This window comes from Paroedura picta, chromosome 1 (assembly GCF_049243985.1).
Source record: "Paroedura picta isolate Pp20150507F chromosome 1, Ppicta_v3.0, whole genome shotgun sequence".
In the NCBI taxonomy this organism is placed as follows: Eukaryota; Metazoa; Chordata; class Lepidosauria; order Squamata; family Gekkonidae; genus Paroedura; species Paroedura picta.
Window position 1 is genome coordinate 12,693,019 of NC_135369.1, and position 26,780 is coordinate 12,719,798.

The window sequence follows — 26,780 nt, forward strand, 5'->3', positions numbered from 1 at the left end:
AGCCTCCTGCCTCACCCAGGGGCCAGCCAGTCCCTCTGCAGGGCCAGCAACAGGGCAGGGAGGTCGAGGCCTTCCCCTCATAAGGACACAGGAGAGCCCTGCTGGGTCAGACCAGGGAGGGTCCCTCCAGTCCAGCCTCCTGCCTCACACAGGGGCCAGCCAGTCCCTCTGCAGGGCCAGCCACAGGGCAGGGAGGCCGAGGCCTTCCCCTCATAAGGACACAGGAGAGCCCTGCTGGGTCAGACCAGGGAGGGCCCCTCCAGTCCAGCCTCCTGCCTCACCCAGGTGCCATCCAGTCCCTCTGCAGGGCCAGCCACAGGGCAGGGAGGCCGAGGCCTTCCCCTCATAAGGACACAGGAGAGCCCTGCTGGGTCAGACCAGGGAGGGTCCCTCCAGTCCAGCCTCCTGCCTCACCCAGGGGCCAGCCAGTCCCTCTGCAGGGCCAGCAACAGGGCAGGGAGGCCGAGGCCTTCCCCTCATAAGGACACAGGAGAGCCCTGCTGGGTCAGACCTGGGAGAGTCCCTCCAGTCCAGCCTCCTGCCTCACCCAGGGGCCAGCCAGTCCCTCTGCAGGGCCAGCCACAGGGCAGGGAGGCCGAGGCCTTCCCCTCATAAGGACACAGGAGAGCCCTGCTGGGTCAGACCAGGGAGGGCCCCTCCAGTCCAGCCTCCTGCCTCACCCAGGTGCCATCCAGTCCCTCTGCAGGGCCAGCCACAGGGCAGGGAGGCCGAGGCCTTCCCCTCATAAGGACACAGGAGAGCCCTGCTGGGTCAGACCAGGGAGGGTCCCTCCAGTCCAGCCTCCTGCCTCACCCAGGGGCCAGCCAGTCCCTCTGCAGGGCCAGCAACAGGGCAGGGAGGCCGAGGCCTTCCCCTCATAAGGACACAGGAGAGCCCTGCTGGGTCAGACCTGGGAGAGTCCCTCCAGTCCAGCCTCCTGCCTCACCCAGGGGCCAGCCAGTCCCTCTGCAGGGCCACCAACAGGGCAGGGAGGCCGAGGCCTTCTCCTCATAAGGACATCAGGAGAGCCCTGCTGGGTCAGACCCGAGAGGGTCCCTCCAGTCCAGCCTCCTGCCTCACACAGGGGCCAGCCAGTCCCTCTGTAGGGCCACCAACAGGGCAGGGAGGCCGAGGCCTTCCCCTCATAAGGACACAGGAGAGCCCTGCTGGGTCAGACCAGGGAGGGTCCCTCCAGTCCAGCCTCCTGCCTCACTCAGGAGCCAGCCAGTCCCTCTGCAGGGCCAGCAACAGGGCAGGGAGGCCGAGGCCTTCCCCTCATAAGGACACAGGAGAGCCCTGCTGGGTCAGACCAGGGAGGGTCCCTCCAGTCCAGCCTCCTGCCTCACCCAGGGGCCAGCCAGTTCCTCTGCAGGGCCAGCAACAGGGCAGGGAGGCCGAGGCCTTCCCCTCATAAGGACACAGGAGAGCCCTGCTGGGTCACACCAGGGAGGGTCCCTCCAGTCCAGCCTCCTGCCTCACCCAGGGGCCAGCCTCTTCACCTGGAGGGCCACAACCGGGCAGAGAGGGTCAGACCTTCCCCAGATATTGCTTCCTGGCACTGGGACTCAAAGGTTGACTACCACTGAACGTGGAGGTTCCCTTTAGGGACTGGCTAGTAGCCCCTAAATGACCTCTCAGCCTAATCCCCTTTTAAAACTGTCACTCCATCATCCTGCAGTGAATTCCACATTCTAATCACTTGTTGTGTAATGATGCATTTCCTTTGTCCGTCCTGAATACACTGCCCATCAGGTTAATTGGATGTCCTTGGGTTCTAGTATTTGAGGAGAAAGAGAAAAAAGTTTTCTTTGTTCACAAGCACAATTTTATAAATCTATATCATGTCCCCCTCCACAATTGTCTCTTTCCTAAATGAAAAGCCCCAAAAGCCCCATGGGACCAAGCCCTATGAAGATAGGCTGAGGGACTTGGGAATGTTCAGCCTGGAGAAAAGGAGGCTGAGAGGGGACATGATAGCCCTCTTTAAGTATTTGAAAGGTTGTCACTTGGAGGAGGGCAGGATGCTGTTCCCATTGGCTGCAGAGGAAAGGACGCACAGTAATGAGTTTAAACTACAACCATATAGGCTAGATATCAGGAAAAAAATGTTCACAGTCAGAGTAGTTCAGCAGTGGAATAGGCTGCCTAAGGAGGTGGTGAGCTTCCCCTCACTGGCCGTCTTCAAGCAAAGGTTGGATACACACTTTCCTTGGATGCTTTAGGATGGTTAGGGCTGATCCTGCGTTGAGCAGGGTGTTGGACTAGATGGCCTCTATGGCCCCTTCCAACTCTGTGATTCTATGGTTCTATAACGCTTCAGCCTGTCCCCCGAGGGAAGGGGCTCCAGCCCTGCAGCGTCTTGGTCATCTTACTCTGCACTTTGTCCAACTATGCAATGTCATTTTGGAGATACAGTCCTACCAAAGACGCTGCAGATCTTTAAAGGGGCATGATAATATTGGCTGTTTCATTTTAATTCCCTTTCCTTATCATTCCTAGCACGGACCTTGCGTTTTTAAAATTCCACTGAATTCAGAATAGAATTTGTCACAAACTCACAACATGGACCGCTCTCCTTTGCAGAATGGCTGCGTTCTACACCGGCTGGTTTCAATGTGTGTAGACTAGTAATGCTTGAGCATTCCTGTTTGATTATCTGCTAGTTCCACTGAAGCAGGGGGGCTATCCGAATGCCTCTTGAGTGAATTTAAATGTTTGCTCTTTTTACAGCTGTTTCCCCACATAACTAGATGCCAGCTCCGCATGTCACTAAAAATGGTTTTTGAAAAAGAAGAGCTGAGTTTTTTCATACCCCTGCTTTTCGCTGCCCGAAGGAGTCCTAAAGCGGCTTTCAAACACCTTTCTCTTCCTCTCCCCACAGCAGATACCTTGGTGTAAACTGCACGGAGCTTTTATTCCAACCCCAGGTCGATTCAGTCCCTGCCCTCTATGCAGAATGTGAATTCCGTTTGGATTTTGGGCTATTTAAATTTTCCTTCTGCAGCAAGGATTGACCCGGAGTGACCCTACCTTTATTGTGCGATATCTTAGTGTGCTTTTAATGCTCAATATCCATTGGGAAAGAAAGCTCCGTGGTAGAGAACCTCTGATAGGCTACACCTGGTCATGTGACACGCTTGCCTTAAAGGAGAAGCCCCTAATTTCTCTCAACTTCTGTCGGTCCTGGATTTTTCCTCCCTCCTCTGCCTTTTTCGATCCTCTCCCCCACCCCTCCAAGAAAAGAAAGAGGCTCCCTGCTTGGCTCCTCTCCCCCCACCCCCTTCAAGAAAAGAAAGAAAGAGGCTTGGCTCCCCCCCCCCTTCTGAGCCTCCCTAACCACATGCAGAAGACTTTCCTGTTTCAATGGGCAGGGGGGGGAGAGGAAGAATCGAGTTCAAAGCGATCTGAATTCAACAGGATTGACAATGGAATAAAGAAAGTAAGTGCAGATTCTGCCCTTGTGAGGGAGGTGGAGCTGAGAGAGCTCTAAGAGAACAGCTCCACTTAAGTTCCAGAACGCCCTCCCAGCCGACTGGGTCAGGGTGGTGCACAACATCTCATTTGCATAAAATCACGTAAACCCGTTAAACCAGTTCATTAATTCAGTGAATAGCAATTCAAATTGTTTTGTAGCAGCTAATGATTTGGGTACTGAATATTTTGTACCAGCTAGTGATGTCAGCAGTCTCAATTTTTTTAATGGTTCTTCCGGAACCAGTATGTAATCGGGGGGCATCTTCCTAGTAGAAACCTAAAAGCCCAGCAGAAGAACTCTGTCTTAGAGGCCCTGTGGAACTGTGCCACTTCCGTCAAGGCCGGATGTGTTCCAGGAGCTAATTTCACCCGGTGCGGGCCAGGATGGAATATATCCTGGCCCTGGTTGAGCCCTGATGTACCTCCTTGGTGCCAGGGACCAACAGCTGATTGGTGCTTGCAAAGCAGAGTCCTCTCCGTGGAGGGGAGTATAAATAGAAAGGAGGTCTCCCGGATACACAGGCCCCAGACAGTAAATGGCCTTATACCTTCAACTTGATCCAGAGTTTAACTGAAAAAAGCTCTAAGAGAACTGGAAGTAGGCCAGGGTCATCCAGTTGGCCCTTTGTGGAAGAGTGAAGAATCAAACCCAGTTCTCCAGTTTAGAGTCTGCCACTCTTTAAATACTACACAGGATTGTGAGACTTTTGAGCTGAGACTTATTATTTAGATGTCTTTGTGCAGCTTTGGTTTCTGCCTGTGGACCCAGGTAATCATTTCCTTGACGTCTGGCAATCCAATCTAGCTGATGCCAGTCACTTAAAGCAGGGGTAGTCAATCTGTGGTCCTCCAGATGTTCGTGGACTACAATTCCCATGAACCCCTGCCAGCAAAAGCTGGCAGGGGCTCATGGGAATTGTAGTCCATGGACATCTGGAGGACCACAGGTTGACTACCCCTGATTTAAAGGATGCCTCCAGCCATACAGGTGCAAAGAACGGCCAAATTGCAAGCAATTCCAGACTTTATATAATAAATAATTATTTTTATAGCCTGTCCTTCCCAGTTGGCTCAGTGGCGATGACTTAATGCCTGTGATTTAATTAATTAACACATTAACGATTTAAAACTTTGATTATCGTGATGTAATAACCACGATGCCAGGGAATACTACTGCCCATTCTTCTGGAAAAGCAAAAATTTAATTTTCACACTGGACCGGACTGGACGACTCAGTGTAGTGGTTAAAACATCAAACTAGGAAACCCCAGATTCGAATCCCCAGTCTGCCATGGAAGCTCACTGGGAGATCTGGGCCCAGTTACTCATTCTCAGCGTAACCTACCTTGCAGGGTCGTTGTGAGGGTCAAATGGAAGAGGGGAGAACATCTAAGCCACTGGGTGGGGGGGGGAGACATTCAGTAAACACATAAAACAATGGCCACAAAGCTAGTCCTCCTAGAACGACACTGTGCCCCTGATCAGCGTCACCAGGGGAATCCGAGGTCCTCCAATCAAGGGGTTCACTTCTCCCAGACCTCTAAGGTGGCAACTTTTCCTGCCTTAGGGTTGCCAGTTCTGGTTTGGGATATAACTGGAGACTTTCGGGGCAAAGCCGGGAGTGAGCAGGACTTGGAGCAGGGAGGAATCTAAGTTGGTGAAGTAGAAAGCCATAGAGTCCCCCCTCCCAAGCAGCCATTTTCTCCAAGGGACAGGATCTCTCCTCTGGAGACCAACCCGGAAGATCCCCAGGTCCCAACGGGAGGCTGGCATCCCTACCTGGATGATGCCCTCAGGGGGCAATTTCAACCTCGTTACAGTCCTGGCGGGGGGGGGGGGCAAACTGCGGCTCCCCAGCTGTCCACAGACTACAATTACCATGAGCCCCTGCCCGCAGGGCTGCTTCCAGGTTGGCCACGCGTGATACGGACTGTGGGCCGCCCATCTGCAAACGGCAGGTGCTGAAGGGGGAAGGCGGGGCCGATCCGAGCCCCGAACCGGAGCAGGTAACGAAGGCGGCGCGCCCTTGGGGCATCCTGGCCACGGCCCCCCTCCCCGCACTTTGGGGGCCAGCCAAGAGGCCGGGCCTCGCTCCCCGCACAGAGCTCCCCTGGCGCAGGGCAGGGCCTGTCGGAAGCCACTCCGATTTGGCTCCGCTTCTCTCCGGCTGGGCGGCGTCTTTCCCCGGGCCGGGATCGGCGGCGGCCTCGCCTCCTCCTCCTCGGGCCGGGCTTTGGCACGGCTCGGCCGGGCGGAGCCTGCAAGGGCGGCCGGGCAGGAAGTTCCCCTCGGTTCCCGGGCGGGCGGGTCGGGAGCGGCCGCTGCAATGCGAGGCGGGCGGAGGAGGCGGCGGGGCCGGGCTGGGGCTGGAGCTGGGGCCGCCTCCTGGCCCGGGCGCGGGGGAGGGATTTAGCCGGGGCTGCTGCTGCTGCTTCGGCGCCAGGCGGCTCCGCGCTCGGGAGCTCTGCCCAGCGGACTCCCCGGCAAGGACGCGGACGCGGACGCGGACGCGGCGGCCCCCTCTCCGGAGCCGGCGGCGCGCCAAGGCGCAGCGCCTTCCGCATCTCCTCCTCCTCCTCGTCGTCGTCCTCCGGCGGCGGCATGCGGCTGCTTTGGGGGCTCGGCGTGCTCCTGGCTTGCTTCGCCTCCGGCCACCCGGCCGGGAAGGACGAGCGCCGCAGGGTCCGCGGAGCCCCGGGTGAGTCCCCCGCGCCCTGTCCCGAAAGGGACGCGCGTCGTCTTCGCGTCCGCCGCTCGGTTTGGGAATTTGCGCGCCGGTGGGTTCGCCCTGCCGCCGTTCCGCCTCCACGAGCGCCCTGTGAGGTAGGCTCGTCGCCCAGGGATGCTCGTGGCCGTGGGTAGAATGCGAACTCGCGACCTAGTCCGTGACTGTGACCCGCTACACCGGGCTCCCGTACAGAATTTGGGGAAGGGACCGGGGTTCTGTCCTGCTTGGACCAGGCGGTCGGTGATGGAAAAGAACTCTTTCCCCGTGGAGCCGCTGCCGGCCTGAGTGGGCAACGCCGACCCCGACAGACCACACTGTCTGATGCGGGTGTTCATGCGGACTCCTAAGTTAGCATTCCCGAGGCAACACAAAACTTGATTCGGGGCCAAGGTGGGCTGGTTTCCCATGCCAGGGCGTAACTCTCGAGTGTATGATGTCAGAAGAGGCGGGTGTGCTGCTGAGCATGTGCAGAGTGCATTTGGTTTTGCAGAAAGCATATACCTAACCATTCTGAGGGGGGGTTCTGGATGGGGGGGCGTTGTTGACAAACACCATCGCCATATTGTCCCCCCCCCCAAGACATTAATCCCTGAATTTCCACCGGCCAATCAGAAGCCAGGAATCTTGACAGGGAGTTCGGTCCCCTTGAAGCGTGAGATTGCCGACTCCTCCGGCGTGTGCCCGGCGGGTAGCGTCACGTGTGAATGCTGCCAATGAGTGTTTGAGAAATGCGCTCATTCCTCTTGAGAGCAGCCATTTAGGACTGGGGCCAAATTTTCGGCCCCGCCCAGTGGAGCCGGGAAAAGATGACTCTGCCAGCAACACGGCCCTGATGGAATCCTAGTTCAGTTCACAACAGGGGAAGATGTAATCGAGATCTCCTAGGTACTGTTAGGCTTGGGGCCTGTGGCTCAGGGGTAGGGCAGTTGCTTGGCATGGAAAAGGTGCCCGATTCAATCCCCAGCTTCTCTTGTTGTTTTATAATTTTTCACCCTATCTTGTGAGACTCAGGGTGGATTGCACTAGGATAAAAACATACAAAATGGCATACAAAATAGAACAAAAATTAAAATAAATACATTAAATCAGGGGTAGTCAACTTGTAGTCAACTCAAATACTTTGGCCCCCTCATGAGAAGGAAGGACTCCCTGGAGAAGAGCCTAATGCTGGGAGCGATCGAGGGCAAAAGAAGAAGGGGACGACAGAGAATGAGGTGGCTGGATGGAGTCTCTGAAGCAGTCGGTGCAAACTTAAATGGACTCCAGGGAAGGGTAGAGGACAGGAAGGCCTGGAGGATCATTATCCAGGAGGTCGTGATGGGTCGGACACGACTTCGCACCTAACAACAACAAGTCAGCCTGTGGTCCTTCAGATGTCCATGGACTACAGTTCCCATGAATTCTCACGGGAATTGTAGTCCACGGACATCTGGAGGACCACAGGTTGACTACCCCTGCATTAAATCATTAAAAAACAGAATAAAACTAATTGTTAAAAGAAGCAGGTAGGAGGTGATGCGAAAGACCTCACCTGATGCCCTGGTGAACTGCAGCCTGTCTCAGTAAGGCTTGGGGCTTGTTGGTAGAGCCTCTGTTTGGCATGCAGAAGGTCCCAGGTTCAGTCCTTGGCATCTCCAATTATAAAGAACCAGGCAGTAGATGATGGGAGGGACCTCTCACCTGAGACCCTGGAGAGATGTGGCCAGCCTGAGTAGGTAAGAGGGATTTTGGTGGACCAAGGGGCCAATTTGTTGTGTCTGCTTCATCATGTGTTGTCTTTGGGGAGGAGCTGCAGCTCAGTGGCCGGGCAACTGCTTGGCATGCAGAAGGTCCCAGGTTCAATCCCCGACATCTCCAAGTTAAACAGGACAGGGCAGAAGGTGAGGTCAAGGGCCCTGAGGAGCTGCTGCCAGTCAGAGCAGACAATACTGACCTTGATGAGCCAACAGTCCAGTTCAGTATAAGGCAGCTTTCCTGAGCATGGGATGCGTGCTGTTAAATCCAGATCTTTTGCAGCATAATGTATGGGTGATAACCCTCTTTCTCTCCCTCGCATGGCCTCCGACATTTGGGATCTATCCCCAGACTGGGAGAAGGCAGGAAGGCTTGCAGAAGGTGAGCCAGGGGGTCTGACTACAGTCCTCTGCCTCGGAAACAGGAGAAAGGGGCCTTGGGAGGCAGTTTTGCAGCTTTTTAAAGAATGCACCTGTCTGTGGGTGTGTACGCAGGTGTGGCCATGACCCAAAATGTCTTTGCAAACATTTTCCCCTTAACCATCTTCAAGTATTTCAAAGGCTGCCATATAGAGGATGGAGCAGAGTTGTTCTCTCTTGCCCCAGAGGGACGGACCAGAACGAATGGGATGAAATTAATGCAAAGGAAATTCTGCCTAAACATCCGGAAGATGTTCCTGACAGTCAGAGTGGTTTCTCAGTGGAACAGGCTTCCTCGGGAGGTGGTGGGTTCTCCATCTTTGGAGAATTTTAAACAGAGGCTGGAGAGCCATCTGACAGAGAGGCTGATTCTGTGAAGGCTTAAGGGGGTGGCAGGTGACAGTGGATGAGCGATTGGGATGTGAGTGTCCTGCATAGTGCAGGGGGTTGGACTAGATGACCCAGGAGGTCCCTTCCAACTCTGTGCTTCTATGATTATGGGCATTCCCATCCAATTGTAGGTCTAATCAGATAGCTGTGTCCAGTCCATAGCAGCGGAACAAACTTAGGGTCCAGGGGCACCTTTAAGACCAACAAAGTTTTATTCAAGGTATGAGCTTTCATGTCCATGTACCCCTTCTTCAGAGACCATGTCCATAGCGGTAAAACAAAACCGGTCAGAGGCACCTCTAAGACTTAAAAAAAAAAATCCGAGTGGCTGTTGGTTTTGCTGAGCTAAATGTCCAAGCCCTGACTTCGAAGGTCCAGCCTTGTGAGATCTCAAAAGCAGGACTTGGATGGGAGACCACAGAGGGAGTCCAGGGTCCTGGCACACAGGCAGGCAGTGGTCAACCCCCTCTGATCAGCTGTGGCCTTCCAAACTCCTTGTGGTCTCCATAAATCAGCTAGTTTGTTGGCAACCCACAGCTGGTATTGATTGATTGACTGATTAGAATCATAGAGTTGGAAGGGGCCAAATAGGCCATCTAGTCCAACCCCCTGCTTAACTCAGGATCAGCCCAAAACATCCTAAAGCATCCAAGAAAAGTGTGTATCCAACCTTTGCTTGAAGACTGCCGGTGAGGGGGAGCTCACCACCTCCTTAGGCAGCCTATTCCACTGCTGAACTACTCTGACTGTGAACATTTTTTTCCTGATATCTAGCCTATATCGTTGTACTTGAAGTTTAAACCCATTACTGCGTGTCCTCTCCTCTGCAGCCAAAGGAAACAGCATCCTGCCCTCCTCCAAGTGACAACCTTTCAGATACTCAAAGAGGGCTATCATGTCCCCTCTCCACCTCCTTTTCTCCAGGCTGAACATTCCCAAGTCTTCATAGGGCTTGGTCCCTTGGGCTTGTTCCCTTGGATTGATTGGCTATTTATGTTCAGATGTTTATTACTGCCCTTGGTGGTTTGCAATACATAAGAATCACATTGTAACACGAAACACTTAAAATGCTTTACAATCATAAAGTGTGTAGGATTTCACAGCCGCTGGTATAAGCTTACTTGCAGATGTTTACATTCCTTTTATTCCAAGGGGAGGGCTCTCGTGGGCTCTTGTAGGGAGGGGGCAGTTTGAGGCGATTCAGTAATTCATTGGCTCTAACCAAATGCCTGGAGGAAGAGTTTGTAGAACTGTGAAATCTCCTGAAGGTCCTGCAGTTCTTCTGGGCGCTCATTCCACCAGGTGGGGGCCAGGACCAAAAAGACCCTGGCCCTGGTTGAGGCCAAACGAACGTCTCGAGGGCCACGGAGCACCAGCCAGTTCGAATTGATGGAGGGCAGGCAATGGCAAACCTCCTCTGCTGATCTCTTGCCCTGATCTGGACCGCCCAGTTTAGTCCAATCTCTACAGCAGTTGTAGTCAAACTGCGGCCCTCCAGATGTCCATGGACTACAATTCCCAGGAGCCTGGGAATTGTAGTCCATGGACATCTGGAGGGCTGCAGTTTGACTACTCCTGCTCTACAGCTTTTGGAAGCTAAGTTGGGCTGGGCCTGCTTAGTCCTTGGATGGGAGACCACAAAGGAAGTCCGGGGTTGCTACACAGTGGCTGGAAATGGAAAACCACCTCTGGACACCTCTTGTCTTGAAAACTGGGCGGGGTCGCCATAAGTTGGCAGTGTAGTTTAGTAAAGACCAGCAGCTTCTAATCTGGCAAGCCGGGTTTGATTCCCCACTCCTTCACATATGGCTAGTTGGGTGACCTTGGGCGAGTTCTAACAGAGCAGTCCTGTCAGAGCTCTCTCAGCTCCACCGACCTCACAGGGTGTCTGTTGTGGGGAGAGAAGAAGAAGAAGAGTTGGTTCTTATATGCCGCTTTTCCCTACCCGAAGGAGGCTCAAAGTGGCTTACAGTCGCCTTCCTTTTCCTCTCCCCACAACAGACACCCTGTGGGGTGGGTGAGGCTGAGAGAGCCCTGATATCACTGCTCCGTCAGAACAGCTTTATCAGAGCTGTGTTGAGCCCAAGGTCACCCAGCTGGTTGCATGTGGTGGAGCGCAGAATCGAACCTGGCATGCCATATTAGAAGTCCGCACTCCTAACCACTACACCAAACTGGCAAGGGAAGGCAATTGTAAGCTGCTTTGAGACTCCTTCTGGTAGAGAAAAGTGTGATATAAAACCAACTCTGATTTCCACAGTCCAGTTTTGTGTATAATTTAGCCCTCGGGCCAGCTTGGTTTCGGCAGCTAGCTTGGTGTCGTGGTTAAGAGCAGCGGTCTATAATCTGGAGAGCTAGCTTTGATACCCCACTCCCCATGCAGCCAGATGAGTGATCTTGGGCGAGTCTCAGTTCTCTCAGAGCTTCCTCAGCCCCACCTACCTCGTAGGACGCCTGCTGTGGGGAAAGGTGTTTGTAAGCCGCTTTGAGACCCCTTTTGTGTAGTAAAAAGCGGGATACAAAACCCCAAACGCTCCTTCTTGGCTGAGATGTGGTTTTTGTGTAGAACAGCCTAGCGTGGCTGTCAACTGTCTTCTGAGGATGGCAATTACCTCGTATCACAGGCCGCAGACCCCCCTTGACATGTTTCTATACTTGGATTGCTTCCTCTCTTGGAGTTGCCTCAAAGCTGTTGCGGCCCAAGAAGGGAGAGTCTGAATTTTACGCAGGAAAGCGCTTTGCTCTCACGGTTTCCCAGACGTTCATGCCCACCTGTGAGGGCAAAGTTCTGCGTGCCAAGCTGTCCCCTGTCCTTCCAAGGTCGAAAAGGGCCCTGGCGTTTAAGCTGCTGAGCCTTTGAAGGGTTAGTTCCATCAGGGCCCTGTGCCCTTGCTGATCTTCAGCGGAAAGCCACAAAAGAGGGAAGTCCTTTCTTCACTGCCTGGAAAACGAATGTACAGTGGAATGCGCTTCCAGTTGGGTGCCGAAGCTGCAGGGTCAGACCAGAGAGGAAATCCACAGATGGGGCGTGAAGACAACGGGCCTTCTTCAGTGGGTGGCCTTCCTGTGAAGCGGCGCTCCAGGGTAGACTGCATCTGAACAGGGAGGCTCCCCGATGTTAACTGATGGTTGAAACTTGAAATACATTGGTCTGGAATAATTGGGATTTTCCCCTCGCCCCTCGTACTCAGCAGCCATCCACGCATGAAAGCCAGAACTCGGCATGTGCCAAAAAAGGCACTCCCGCCCCGCCTGCCTTCTTGCCTCACCTGAAAAGTCAGAACAAGTGGCATCTTCCAAGAACTTTTCTGAATTAACCCAAAGGCCCTTTTCGTCCAACATCCTGTACTCCACTCCCTCTGCAGGGCCAGCAACAGGGCAGAGAGGCCGAGGCCTACCCCTGAAGTTGCCTTCTGGCTCTGGGATTCAGAGGCTTAGTGCCTCTGAATGTGGAGATTCCCCTTAGCCACCTTGGTCAGTAACCAATGATAGACTTGTCCTCCATTAATCTGTCTGATTTTCCCTTTAAAGCTGCATACACCTTTGGCTGGAACAACATTCTCTGTCCCTGGGTAAAGTGGCATTTCCTTTTTTCCATCCGGCACCTACTGCCCATAAGCTTCGTTGAATACTCTTGAGTTCTAGGCTTTGGTGAGAGACGAGAGTTCTCTTTGCCCATTCTCTCCACCCCATAAACCTCTGTCATATGTCCCATCGGCCCCTCCCCAGTGTCTTTCTAGGACTGAAAATTCCCCGGCTCTTCAGCCTGTCCTCCGAGGGAAGGGGCTCCAACCCCTTCATCATCTTGGCCACCCTCCTCTGTACTTTGTCTGGCTCTGCTTTCTGAGATAACAGTGACCAGAACGGTACACAGTATTCCAGATCCGTCCGCACCATAGATCTGTACAATATTGGCTGCTTTATTCTCAGTCCTTTTCCTAATAATGCCTGTATGCATGAACTCATGGAGCGGCCTTATACCAGATTGGATTACGGAGCAGGCTGCACTATAAAGTATTCTGCAGAAAAATCTCAAAATTGATTCAGGTGCAGTCGTCTCGTTCCTACCCAGTTTGTGAATGGATCATTTCAGTTCTCAGAGTATTGCAGCGTGACAAGTATGCCAGTTATGAGCTGATTTAATACCGCTTCTTCAGATAGCTACATACTATATATTCCTCTCGACCCATTTCTTATATAGCATTCAATTTCAGTATTATCTCCGACATTCAGAACCTCTCTAATGATTTAGCTGCAAAAGTGTTCCGAGCAGGTTATCAGTGTCATACGGGTATTATTAAATTACAAGCCAGATGCAAATGAAAAGAGTATTTGAAAATGTACTGCAGTCAATGTTGAGTGCATTCTTTAGAATGCTTTATTGTACGGTCTATTCCACACACCATTTTGTAGCTTGTATTTAGGTCTGGCTATTGGTACTGTGTATCTTCTTTGTGTTGTCTATATCAGATCAGACCCTAGGCCCATCGAGGTCAGTATTGTCGACTCAGGCTGGCAGGTGCTCTCCAAGGTCTCAGGGCAATTCCAACAACCCATTACTTCTAACTGGAGCTGCTGGGGTTTGAACCCAGGACCTTCAGCGCGCCAAGAAGCTCTGCCATTGAGTCGCTGTGAATCTCCTGCAATCTGCAGGGGGTTGGGCTAGTTTGATGGAGAGACAGTTTGGTGTAGTGGTTAGGAGTGCGGACTTCTAATCTGGCATGCCGGGTTCGATTCCCCGCTCCCCTACATGCAGCCAGCTGGGTGACCTTGGGCTCGCCACGGCACTGATAAAACTGTTCTGAGCAAGTAGTAATCTGAGGGCTCTCTCAGCCTCACCTCCCTCACAGGGTGTCTGTTGTGGGGAGAGGAAGGGAAGGCGATTGTAAGCCGCTTTGAGACTTATTCGGGTAGAGAAAAGCAGCATATAAGAACCAACTCTGCTGCTTCTTCTTCTAGATGATCCTGGATATCCCTTCCAATTCTGTGATTCCATGAGTCATCGCTCCACCCCGAAACACTGGGAGACCTTATCATATTGTTGGTCTATCAAGGTCAATATTGTCTGCTCTGACTGGTAGCAGCTCTCCAGGGTCTCAGGCAGAGGTCTTTCACATCACCAACTATCTGATCCTTGTAGCTGGAGATGCTGGGGCTTGAACCTGGGACCTTCTGCGTGCCAAGCAGAGGCTCTCATGATGAGACACTGAATTCTTTTACATCACCTAGTTTCTGGTTCTTTCTTTAACTGGAGAGACCAGGGATTGAACCTAGAACAGGCCGTTCTACTAAACAGCGGAAGGCTATTCTACTAAACCACCACAGCCTTTTCCATGGCTGGGTTTCTGGCGGGCCTTTCAATTGGCCGCTCAGGAAAGCTGGGTGCCTCCGGATCTAGATGGACCTTTGGTCTGACTCCACAGTCTTCTGCCGTTCCTGCAGAAAGATGAATTCTCAGCCAAGAAAGGGATTTGTACCTGGGGTGCCTACAGGCATTAAGATAAGCGGATTAGATTCTTCCTGGCTCCACAATTGAAATGACGGCTGAGAGTGGCTCAGCTATCAGTTAATCTTCTTCCCTGATCCAGATAGGCTACCTGCCTTTTCGGCCTGCTGAAAGCACTGCACGTTTCCTTGTTTGTTTGTAAAACATTTCTAAGGCTGGGATAAGTTTTCAGCACTCTTTTAAAAATGTGTTTGAAAGCAGTTGCCTAACTGCTCTAGAGATAGTGTGTGTCTGAGTCTGACTCTCTTTGGGTTTGTGGTGGCACAGGCGCTAGCCAGTCAGCCCCCATTATTACTGCCTATGTCTGCTACAAACACACAGAGTGGCTCAATTCTTCTCCTCAGCCCTGCAAAGGTGTGCTTGGACTGAGTGCTGTGGGGGATGCTTGGAAGTTGCCCCCTCTTCCTCTTTGCAGTATCTGTCCTCACCGTAGTCTTCCTGACTTGGTGTAGTGCTTACCTGATATTACTGAAGAAGAGTTGGTTCTTATATGCCACTTTTCTCTACCCAAAGGAGTCTCAAAGCGGCTTACAGTCGCCTTCCCTTTCCTCTCCCCACAACAGACACCCTGCGAGGGAGGTGAGGCTGAGAGAACCCTGATATCGCTGAAGAAGAAGAAGAGTTGGTTCTTATATGCCGCTTTTCCCTACCCGAAGGAGTCTCAAAGCGGCTTCCATTCACCTTCCCTTTCCTCTCCCCACAACAGACACCCTGTGATGGAGAAGTGGCCAACGACCCCTGAACATCTCTTGCTGCAAAACCCTGAATGGATTGCCATGAGTGGGCTGCGACTTTACGGGCCTCTCCTTCAGCACCACAATAGGAGGCTGGAACGGGTGTGGGGGCCTATGGCAATGGATTTGGGGGTGCAAGACAAGAAACAAACATCCCACCCTCTGCCAGATCAAGTACCAGGATAAGCTTGACTCTTCTGGTAAAAGCTGAGTTTCACTAGGGACCAAAACAATATAGAAGAAGAGGAGGAGCTGGCTTTGATACACCACTTTTTACTACCCAAAGGAGTCTCAAAGGGGCTTACATTCGCCCTCCCTTTCCTCTCCCCACAACAGACACCCTGTGAGGGAAGTGAGGCTGAGAGAGCCCTGAGATTACTGAAGAAGAAGAAGAGTTGGGAGTTGAGGCTGAGCGAGCTCTGACAAGACTGCTCTATGAGAACTGCCCTAACTGGACTATTACTAGCCCAAGGTCATCCAGCCGCCCGCACGTGGAGGATCAGGGAATCAAACCCAGCTCTCCAGATTAGAAGCCGCCGTTCTTTAATAACATCACAAAGCTGCCTCAGGAATCTGCTGTGGCTCAATGGTAGAGCATCTGCTTGGCATGCAGAAGGCCCCAAGTTAAATCCTGGGCATTTCCATTTGAAAGGACCAGGTAGTAGGTGATGTGAGAGCCAGTTTGGTGTAGTGGTTAGGAGTGCGGACTTCTAATCTGGCATGCCGGGTTAGATTCTGGGCTCCCCCACATGCAGCCAGCTGGGTGACCTTGGGCTCTCCACGGCACTGATAAAACTGTTCTGACCGGGCAGTGATATCAGGGCTCTCTCAGCCTCACCCACCCCACAGGGGGTCTGTTGTGGGGAGAGGAAAGGGAAGGTGATTGGAAGCTGCTTTGAGACTCCTTTGGGTAGAGAAAAGTGGCATATAAGAACCAACTCTTCTTCTTCTTTGCCTGAAAACCTGAAGGGCTGCTGACAGTCTGAGTAGACAATACTGATGGCAAACCACCTCTGAGCATCCCTTGCCTGGCTGCCAGGCAACCCTCAGCTCTCCTGGCTATGGGACACACCCCGTACGGCATGGTAGGCGGAGCCACAAAATGGCCGCTTCAAAATGGCTGCCACAAGAGGCAGAGCTAGCCCCAAAGTGACTGTGGGAGCTTGACTTTTGTCACACAGTAAAAATGTGTCTGCTTATAGTTCAGTTTATAGACGGGCTTGAGGTGGTTTGCAACATTTGTATACACTTTGGAACTATAAAAACATAATAAAATACAAGAGATTCTGTCGCCGCCACAATTTAACTGGCAAACTCAGTAGTTATGGTGGTAACAAGTCCCCTGAACAGGGAACGTCTCCTGTAGAGGGTGGGGGAAACACGGAGGGAGGCCCACAGTATTTCTAGGCTCAGCCGTCAGGGCTTGGATCTTCAGTGGCAACTCATTCCATCAGGCAAAAGCCTGGAAAGGTACTGGTTGAGGCCCGATAAATTGCTTTCTGGGGCCAGGGATCACCAACAAGTTGGTATTTGTTGTGTCATGTTGGCCGCTGCTGCCAAAACAGTGTTTTTAAAAATCTGCACAGCCAATCAGAAGCCTCGCAGAGAAAAAGCCGTACGCAGTCAAGATTGGGAAATCTAACACAGGTGCGAGAGCCCAGTGACCAGCAAAGCCTGGAACATTCTAGCCCAGGGGTAGTTAAACTGCGGCCCTCCATGGACTACAATTCTCATGAGCCTCTGCCAGCGTTCGCTGGCAGGGGCTCATGGGAATTGTAGTCCATGGAGGGCTGCAGTTTGACTACCCCCATTCTAGCCCTTAAAGAACTAGAGAGATCTATGGTCATTTGGTTTCTTAACCACCTCTCCCCCGTTGGGGCACGTTTAGGAGTCATCAGGGTTTCGGAACTTACTTATTCACACCAAATTGTGTCCTTAGTGCCAAATTCCATGTATGCATTAAAAAAAGGAAGGAACCCCACCCTAGCGTAATAATACCCAAGTTGCTAGCCTTTTGGATCCCTATACAGATTTGTTTGGCTTGCATGACTGATTTGGGTGTCGGATTTAAGGCTTTCTTTGTGCAGGATTTTCACCTTCTGTCGACTTTTCCCAGGCCTGATTTGAACACAGCCATACAGAAAGCTGGTGAATAGGACTGAGCTGATGACACCTCTTTTGCTTGTGTTTGCTTGCAGGCAGCAGGGCCCAGCAGCTGTGGGACGACCTGACCTGTCAGTGGCCCGTCATACCGAAGATCCTTCAGGGTGACCGGACCCTCAGGTTGGAGGACGCTGCGCTGGTAAGACCCACTACCTGCTCCTCCTCCTGAGCTATCACATGTCTGCTGAGGACTCCGCTGTTCTTCCCCCTGCTGATTCGTGGTCGAACTCGTGGCTCGGTAGTAGAGGGCTTGCGTTGTGTGCCAAAGGTCCTTATTTCAATCCCTGACCCTATAACAGCCATACTCAACTTTTTTAGAAGAAGAGTTGGTTCTTATATGCTGCTTTTCTCTATCCAAAGGAGTCTCAAAGCGGCTTACAGTCGCCTTCCCTTCCTCTCCCCACCACAGACACCCTGTGAGGGAGGGGAGGCTGAGAGAGCCCTGAGATTACTGAAGAAGAAGAGTTGGTTCTTAGATGCCACTTTTCCCTGCCCGAAGGAGGCTCAAAGCGGCTTACAGTCTCCTTCCCATTCCTCTCCCCACAACAGACACCCTGTGGGGTGGGTGAGGCTGAGAGAGCCCTGATATCACTGCTCAGTCAGAACAGTTTTATCAGTGCCGTGGAGAGCCCAAGGTCACCCAGCTGGCTGCATGTGGGGGAGCCCAGAATCGAACCTGGCATGCCAGATTAGAAGTCCACACTCCTAACTACTACACCAAGCATTGAGAAACCACTGAAACATCCCCAGGCTTCAAGAAACCCCAGAGGTGGTGTGATCGTGTAGAATATGGTTGGGACGCACAGTTGTGTACATGCCCACCCGAGGGGGCTGCCCCTTCTCACCCTCTCCAGGCCCATCACTGGCCACTTGGGAGAGGGTTGACAAGATCATATATGGCCATATCTCCTGATAAATGTTTAACAAATGTTAAAAATATACCCCAAATTAACTTCCACCCATTCAGGAAGCCCTTCCAGGGCCCTCAACCCTGGTTGAGAAAGCCTGCCCTCTCTTTATACAGTTTTTGCTGTATTCATATTTGGCTAAGGGCTAAGTGGGCGGACAGTGGGCGGGGCCAGTCCAGGTGAGGGGCGAATCAGAAGGCATGAAGCGCCTTCCAATTGGCCCCTCACCAGGACAGACAGCAGTTCTAGCCAATCGGGTGAGGGCACAATCTAGGCCCTTGCCAGCACAGGCCAGAAAGGCTTCTAGGCCCTTGCCCATGTTGTATCAAGCTAGTGGCCCATCCAGACCAATACTCTGTGTCATTCAGTAGCCAAAACCCAGGTGTCATCAGGAGGTCCACCAGTGGGGCCAGAACTCCAGTAGCCCTCCCCCAGTTGCCCCCCAAGCACCAAGAATACAAAGCATCACTGCACCAGACACAGTATTGAGAGCCAGTTTGGTGTAGTGGTTAGGAGTGCGGACTTCTAATCTGGCATGCCAGGTTCAATTCTGCGCTCCCCCACATGCAGCCAGCTGGGTGGCCTTGGGCTCACCACGGCACTGATAAAACTGTTTTGACCGAGCAGTGATATCAGGGCTCTCTCAGCCTCACCCACCCCACAGGGTGTCTGTTGGGGGGAGAGGAAAGGGAAGGCGACTGTAAGCCGCTTTGAGCCTCCTTCGGGTAGGGAAAAGCGGCATATAAGAACCAGTTCTTCTTCTTCAGTAATCTCAGGGCTCTCTCAGCCTCACCCACCCCACAGGGTGTCTGTTGTGGGGAGAGGAAAGGGAAGGCGACTGTAAGCCGCTTTGAGCCTCCTTCGGGTAGGGAAAAGCGGCATATAAGAACCAACTCTTCTTCTTCTTCTATTCTCTCTACACCTTGTGGCTCATAGCTGCTGATGCACTTTTTCTCTGTACGTTTATCCAGTCCCCTCTTGGAGCTGCGTATGCTTGTAGCCACCACCACTTCCTGCAGCAGGGAATTCCATGTGTTCATGACTCTGATCGCTTTGACCCAGCATGATGTCATGGTTTAGAGTGGCGGTTTCTAATCTGGAGAACTTGGGCCAGTCACGGTTCTCTCAGGGCTCCCTCAGCCCCACCTGCCACACAGGGTCTGTTATGGGGAGAGGAAGGGAAGACGATTATAAGCCGTTTTGAGACTCCTTTGGGTAGTAAAAATCGGGATACAAAATAAATCTCTTGAGAGATCCAGCTTGGTGTTGTGGTTAAGAGTCTAATCTGGAGAACCGGGTTTGATTCTCCACTCCTCCACCTGCAGTCAGCTGTGTGACCTTGAGCCAGTCTGAGTTCTCTCAGAGCTGTTCTCACATAGCAGTTCTGTCAGACCTCTCTCAGCCCCACCTACCCCACAGGATATATGTCATGGGGAGAGGAAGGGAAAGGTGTTTGTAAGTTGCTTTGACACTCCTTCGGGGAGTAAAAAGTGGGGTACAAAAACCAGCTGCTGCTGCTGCTGCTGCTGCTGCTGCTATTATTATTATTATTATTATTATTATTATTATTATTATTATTATTATTATTATTATTATTGAACTTATTACCCGCCACTCTTGGCAAAGCTGGCTCAGGGCGGGTTACAGAGTAAAAACAGTATACAAGAATTCTTCTGAATTCTTTTCTCATGGATGGGAAGGTGAAATATCCCCCATGCGGATCGATTGGTGGAGAGCTGGGGAGGCATTAATATTTGAAAGAAACAGGACCTGCCAAGAGAAACCGAGACTCTCGGAGAGGGGAGCCGCTCAGCCGCTCGGCCATAACCTCGAGACAAGCCGGCTTGGATGAGCTCATTTCCTCTGGCTCCCATGCCTTTACCCGCCGGGTGCCCAGCCCACGGATGTAGGAGTCTCCCAGGCATTTCCTTCTATTACTTCTGGGCAGGAAACCCCGGGTGGGGTGGAGAGGGGGGTGGGCGAGAAGCAGACACCTCCGGGCAACCGCTTTGCACCCGCAGGGCTATGAGCTCATTGGGGAGAGGCTTTTCCTGCCAGCAAGGGGGTGAAAGAGCCCTGCCCTGCCCTCAAGGTGACCCTACTGCGTGGCATGCGTTCTGGCGCAGCCCGACCCAAAGTCACACGTGTCTGCTCATCTGGGGTCGTGCATGGGGGTCTTTGGATGTCCCCTCCCAAACCGTTGTGGGCTTCCGAATCGGTTTAAGAAAGGGACACGACTTCGAAAATCCCTGTGATGTCCTTCTGGCAGATGCCAGGCTGCAAAGGGGCAAAACTGATGAGCACCCTCATGTGGGCCTTCTCTGGGGTGGCCCCCTACTTTGTGGCATGGCCTGCCGGAGGCTCCCACCCTGCTGGCTTTCTGCAATCTGCCAAATGGATTGATTCTAAGTGGGGTTTTCTAGGCGGGCAGAAGGGTAGCTCTGGGCAAAATGAGTCACAAAGGTACTCGGACAGATTGTCGGGGACCTTGATCCGTGCTATTTCACATAGCTTGCTGGAAGTCGGATCCTCGTCTATAGTCCTGCATGGTTTTGTGTTGTTGCCAAAGCTTCAGATTCGGGTGGGTCGCCGTATTGGTCTGAAGCAAGAGAACAAGGGTTGGGGTCCAGGGGCATCATTAAGACCCACAAAGTTTTAGTCAAGGTTTAACTGGATGCGGCCCACTTCTTCGGATACATAAAACAAAGTTTGGGGCCAGGGGGACCTTTCCTAGTGTGTCCTTGTTATTGTCGTATTATTATAAACTGAGTGATTTGTATTGTTCCTGTTTGATGTAAAGCACACTGAGACTTCAGGGAGGGCGGTATATAAATATAATAAATAACACCAACAATTCAACTTTGGCTATAAACTGAAGCGTGCCTACATACCTTGATCTGCTTCGCTTCAGTTCTGTTCTTTCTTCTAGAAGGAGAGTTGGTTTTTATACCCCGCTTTTCACTGCCCGAAGAAATCTCAGAGCAGCTTACAATCACCTTCCCTTCCTCCCCCCCACAACAGACACCCTGCGAGGGAGGTGAGACTGAGAGAGCCTTGACAGAACTGCTCTGCGAGAACAAATGCTAGATTTTCTGCTTGAGTCGTCCACCCAAATCCTATTTCCTTGTTTCTTGAATGGCCCATCCTGTCGATTGTATTGACTCAAGCTGGGCAGCCCACCTGGAGTCCCTGTGGGAAAGGCGGAGCACGAAGAATGGAAATTAATACTGCTGTTATCTCTCACTGTCAGGGGCAGAAGGGGTTCCCGGCTCGCCTGCAGATTGCCCTGGAGGTTGACGGAGGTCGTTTTCTGGTGGATCTGGAACGGAATTGGTGAGTCGGAAGTGGGGCTCGTAGAAACGGCGGTGTGGGTGGCTGGGTGGGGGGCTTGATGGAAGAGTTCTGCCAGATCAGACCCAAAGCGCCCTCTTTTCTAGCATCCTGTTTTGTCTGTGTGCCTCTGGGAAGCCAGAAGCCAGCTGCTCTCTGTTCCTTATTAGCATTCTTCAAGTGTTCTTTAGGGATGGACTAGGAGTAACTTGGAGTCCAGGCCCACCTTTAAGACCAATGAAGATTTATTATGGGTGCAAGCTGGTGTGTGCATGCACGCTTCTAGTGGTGGGTTGTCTCTGAACCATGGGGGTTTATATATAAGCATTGAGGGGTAGGTGCTCATAGCTGTGAGCATTGTGTGTGTGTGTGGGGGGGGGGGTAGAGACGCATAAAGGTAAAGGTATTCCCTGTGCAAGCACCGAGTCATGTCTGACCCTTGGGGTGACGCCCTCCAGCGTTTTCATGGCAGACTCAATACGGGGTGGTTTGCCAGTGCCTTCCCCAGTCATTACCGTTTACCCCCCAGCAAGCTGGGTACTCGTTTTACCGACCTCGGAAGGATGGAAGGCTGAGTCAACCTTGAGCCAGCTGCTGGGATCGAACTCCCAGCCTCATGGGCAGACAGCTTCAGACAGCATTTCTGCCGCTTACCACACTGCACCACATAGAAATAAAAATTCAGTATTGGACTGGGATCCATCTTGCCCAGCGTTCTGGTTCTAATGTTGGTCCAGCAACTGGGAAATGGAGAGTTAGGGCAAGATGCTTCCTCGCCAACCACTGGAGACCAAGTTGTATGAGGAAAGGTTGGGGGAGCTTGGTCTATTTAGCCTGGAGAGAAGGCAACTGAGAGGGGAGATGTTAGCCCTCTTCAAATACATGAAGGGCTGTCATATAGAAGATGGGGCAGAATTGTTTTCTGTTACCCCAGAGGGTCGGACCAGAACCAGTGGGTTGAAAGTAATTCAAAAGAATTTTTGGCTAAACATCCGGAAGAAGTCCCTGACATTTAGAACGGTTCCTCAGTGGAACAGGCTTCCTGAGGAGGTGTTCGGTTCTCCTTTCATGGAAGTTTTTAAGCAGAGGCTGGATAGTCATTTGACAGAAATGCTGATTCTATGAACTTAGGCAGATGGTGAGTGGGTGGGCAGGAAGGGATGTGCCAGTGTTTGTCTCTTGGGGCCCTTCCTTGCATACCCAGGGAATTGCTGATTGCCACTGTGGGATGGTAGGTGAATTTCTTCCAGGCCAGGCTGGATTCTGGAGATTTTTGGTGGAGGGCTCACTTGGGCATGAAATTGGGGTCACTGTGGGTGGGCAGGTAGTTATGAGTTTCTACATTGTGCAGGGGGTTGGGCTAGATGACCCTGGGAAGTCCCTTCCAACTCTGTGATTCATCTCTCCCTTAACTTGGAGGATCCATTGTGTTAATTCTCTGAGCTGTGGGATCAGCAATAATTAGTTCCCCAGAGTTGGATGTTCAGGAGGTGGAGAATTGCAGAGATCGTGAGAAGAGAGATGGCTACATGACTAGTCATTACTATGATTCCCAAGGATAAGAACATCAGAAGAGCCCTGCTGGATCAGAGCAGTGGTCCATCTAGTCCAGGATCTTGACTCACAGTGACCAGGCAGTTCCTGTGGAAGGCCAACAACAGGGCAGGGAGGCTGAGGCCTTCCCCTCACAAGAACATCAGGAGAGCCCTGCTGGGTCAGACCAGGGAGGGTCCCTCCAGTCCACCCTCCTGCCTCACACAGGGGCCAGTCAGTCCCTCTGCAGGGCCAGCAACAGGGCAGGGAGGCCAAGGCCTTCCCTTCATAAGGACACAGGAGAGCCCTGCTGGGTCAGACCAGGGAGGGTCCATCCAGTCCAGCCTCCTGCCTCACACAGGGGCCAGCCAGTCCCTCTTCAGGTCCAGCAACAGGGCAGGGAGGCCGAGGCCTTCCCCTCATAAGGACACAGGAGAGCCCTGCTGGGTCAGACCAGGGAGGGTCCCTCCAGTCCAGCCTCCTGCCTCACACAGGGGCCAGCCAGTCCCTATTGTTGACTCTCCAGAGGAACTGGCTGGCCCCTGGGTGAGGCAGGAGGCTGGACTGGTCTGACCCAGCAGGGTTCTTTGATCTCATCAGCTCTTGAAAGCTAACCGGGTCAGTACTTGGACGGGAGGCCACTATGCAGGGTCACTAAGCAGAGGCAGGCAATGGCAAGCCCCCCCTGAATGTCTCTTGCATTGGAAGCTCCAGTGGGGCCACCATAAGTGGCTGGGACTCAGTGGCCCTTTCCGCCACCCACCCCTCCCCTTTTCTACGACTGCCACCTGATCAAGGTGACCTTTTCTGAGCAGACACGCCCTCCTGGCTGATTATATCTTCTCTGACAGGGAGCTGCTGGCAGGTGCCCAAGGACTGGCATATTATCTTCCCAATGGAACCAAGGTGATTCACCAGACCAGCCCAGAGGTAGGCCTTTGTGTTTCCGGGTGGTTGCCCAGCGCCTCCCCATGGCGACCTTGAACGGGAGGTTCTGTTCTCTGTTCGCGCCAGCTAGGACACGGCCCTGCTTGCGGACACCGCTGGGTTGGGCCCAAAGTGCCCCTCTGGATGGGCAAAATGCGCCCTTGAATATTATCTTCCTGGAGTCGAATTTTCCTTTACAAAATGCATTTGTTTAAAATATTGATTCGCCAGCTGGCTTCCAGGAGACCTCAGCGCAGCTTACAATTAGGGGTGTGCAGTTCCCTCTCTCCTGATATTTCTCGTGGGGAAAACAGATACATTCAGGAGGCTGAAATACATCGGAAAAATATTGATAAAGTATTTTTGGGGTGTATCTTCGGTTTGGGTAGACCCGAATGTAGACACACCCACACCCACAACCACTAATAAAGTACATTGTTGTTGTTGTTAGGTGCAAAGTCATGTCCGACCCATTGCGACCCCATGGACAATGATCCTCCAGCCCTTCATGTCCTCTACCATTCCCCGGTGTCCATTTAAGTTTGCACTTACTGCTCTAGTGACTCCATCCAGCCGCCTCATTCTCTGTCGTCCCCCTCTTCTTTTGCCCTCCATCGCTCGCAGCATTAGGCTCTTCTCCAGGAAGTCCTTCCTTCTCATGAGGTGGCCAAAGTATTTGAGTTTCATCTTCAGGATCTGGCCTTCTAAAGAGCAGTCAGGGCTGATCTCCTCTAGGACTGACCGGTTTGTTCGCCTTGCAGTCCAAGGGACTCGCAAGAGTCTTCTCCAGCAACAGAGTTCAAAAGCCTCAATTCTTTGACACTCGGCCTTCCTTAATGTCGAACTTTCACAGCCATCCATTGCAAAATAAAGTACATAGCAACCTTTTTAAAATTTCAAGCCAAAATTTCAAATCGCCGTTCTGAACTGCTTTAATTTAAATGCAGCCCTAAATAAAAGTCTCCAGCTGCCTCTTAAGGTTTGGAAGTGTGAGGCCGGGGACACCTTCCTGGGAAGGTGTTTCCATATCTGTGGGGCTACCACTGGAAAGGCCCCATCTCTTGTTCCCACTAAAAGAGCATCTTTGATTGATGGGACAGTCAGGTGGGTTTCTCCCTGTGATTTGAGTTCCCGGGCAGGAACAGAGGGGGTGAGACTGTATGGGACAATTCTAACTTCCTTACCTTACTGTGAATATCTGCTGAAATTAGATTAGAAAACGCTTTAGGGCAGGGGTAGTCAAACTGCGGCCCTGCAGATGTCCATGGACTACAATTCCCAGCATTTGCTGGCAGGGGCTCATGGGAATTGTAGTCCATGGACATCTGCAGGGCCGCAGTTTGACTACTTCTGCTTTAGGGCCCGGTTATTTGAAGGAGTATCTTCTTCCCAGTTTGTTTATTTATTAACATAATGGTAGACAGCAAGGGTGGCTTATAGCCTTCTCTTCATCTTCGTAGAATCCCTGAAACTTTACAGCCCTGCGAGGTAGGCTAGGTGTCACCAAGATCGGTTTTTGAAGCCAGGTCTCCCAGACTCTAATCTCTTAACTGCTGCACCACGCTGGTTCTCAAATGTTTCTCCCCGCTCTGTCAGATCTCAAGTCCTGAGAATCTTTGGACAGCTGCATCATCAGTTATGTTAGCGGTCCTTGCCCAGTGACACTGCAGTTCCAGTGACTAGGCCCTTTGGGGAAGGGCTCTGTTTCCGCACACTGATTCTAAGCTAGCTAGCCTCAGGCTTATTCGACACCCGTTGGACCATGCGCGTTCAGCGTGCTTCTGCACCTGGATTTTCCCCGGGTGAAACAGGAAAATCTGCTTCTAATTGCATTGGAGGTGCCTCATCCAACATTTGTGGAATGAGTCCTGGACCCATACCGCACACATTAGATAATACACTTTCAATGCACTTTAAAAGCAGATTTTCCCGTTCTGCACAGGAAAATCCAGCTGGAGAAGCACACTGAAAGTGCATTATCCAGTGGGTGCAGAATGGGCCGTGGTCAGTCCTCGGATGGGAGGCTGCCAGGGTGCCCAGGGTGGCTCCGGAGAGGGCAGGCAGTGGCAAACCACCTTTTTTCATCTTGTGTGCTGGAAATCTCAGGTGGGAGGGTCTCCATAACCCAGTGGTTCTCCACCTTCCTAATGCCGCGACCCTTTAATACAGTTCCTCATGTTGAGGTGACCCCCAACCATAAAATCATGCCAATGTTCTTTCACCGAAATTAAAACCCAAACTGACCAATGGCATGGAGATCCATTGTTCATGATTGTATATAAATTGGTTTTTTTCCCCAGGGTTTCTCAGTTCAGTTCTGCCTCTTGTCCCGCTGAGCTGTGCCGCCACCTGAAGCACCTGGCGGGAGACAGTGCTGAAGGCACTGCTGGAGCACCTGGCAACTGAGTGCGGTCGCCTGCAGGAGGAGCGGCAACGGGGGCAGAGCCCTCCGCTGCCAAGCTGCTTGCCCTGCCGAGACCCCTGTGGAAGGGTCATTCGACCCCCAAAGGGGTCCAGACCCCCAGGCTGAGAACCACGGCCATAAGCTGTAACACGAAGGCCCCTTTGTCCGCCAACTTCCTTCTGGTTGGAGCCATGGGATGCCCGCAGCCTTCTTTTGGCAGATGGCATGATGGACGTGGAGGGGGCAGCGTTTCCCGTCCGCCCTGTGGGCCTTGTTCCTCCTGTTGATGATTGCACCGAAGAGCCACTTGTGCATTGTCTGAATAAATAAAAGGAGTCGGGCACTTTCGAAGGCACTTTGGAGCAATTAGGGAAAATGGGCTCTCTCAGTACCTGCTATTATCTTCCGTCCTCCGCGTTGGCTGCGTTTCCTGGGAATGGAATTTTCCTCTTGTGCTTGTTGGAGCCCTAGGGTTGGTTCTTTTTAAAATCCCGAGCCCCTTCCAGCAGGGCTCTGAAGAGGCGGCACGA

General features: G+C 52.3%; 1 protein-coding gene across 7 annotated transcripts in view; it reads left to right on the forward strand.

Moving 5' to 3' along the window:
• The first annotated feature begins 5,921 nt into the window (after window positions 1–5,921).
• ADAM15 (ADAM metallopeptidase domain 15) overlaps window positions 5,922–26,780 on the forward strand; it is a 74,109-nt gene continuing 53,250 nt past the window's right edge. For 4 of the 7 annotated variants that reach the window (XM_077322087.1, XM_077322106.1, XM_077322115.1 and 1 more), the window contains exons 1-4: window positions 5,922–6,172; window positions 17,184–17,287; window positions 21,307–21,389; window positions 23,771–23,849. In XM_077322087.1, coding sequence (XP_077178202.1) covers window positions 6,076–6,172; window positions 17,184–17,287; window positions 21,307–21,389; window positions 23,771–23,849 — 363 coding nt within the window. In that variant the 5' untranslated portion in view covers window positions 5,922–6,075. The remainder of the gene's footprint in view (window positions 6,173–17,183; window positions 17,288–21,306; window positions 21,390–23,770; window positions 23,850–26,780) is intronic. The other 3 variants (XM_077322096.1, XM_077322125.1, XM_077322141.1) reach the window with 1 other exon arrangement.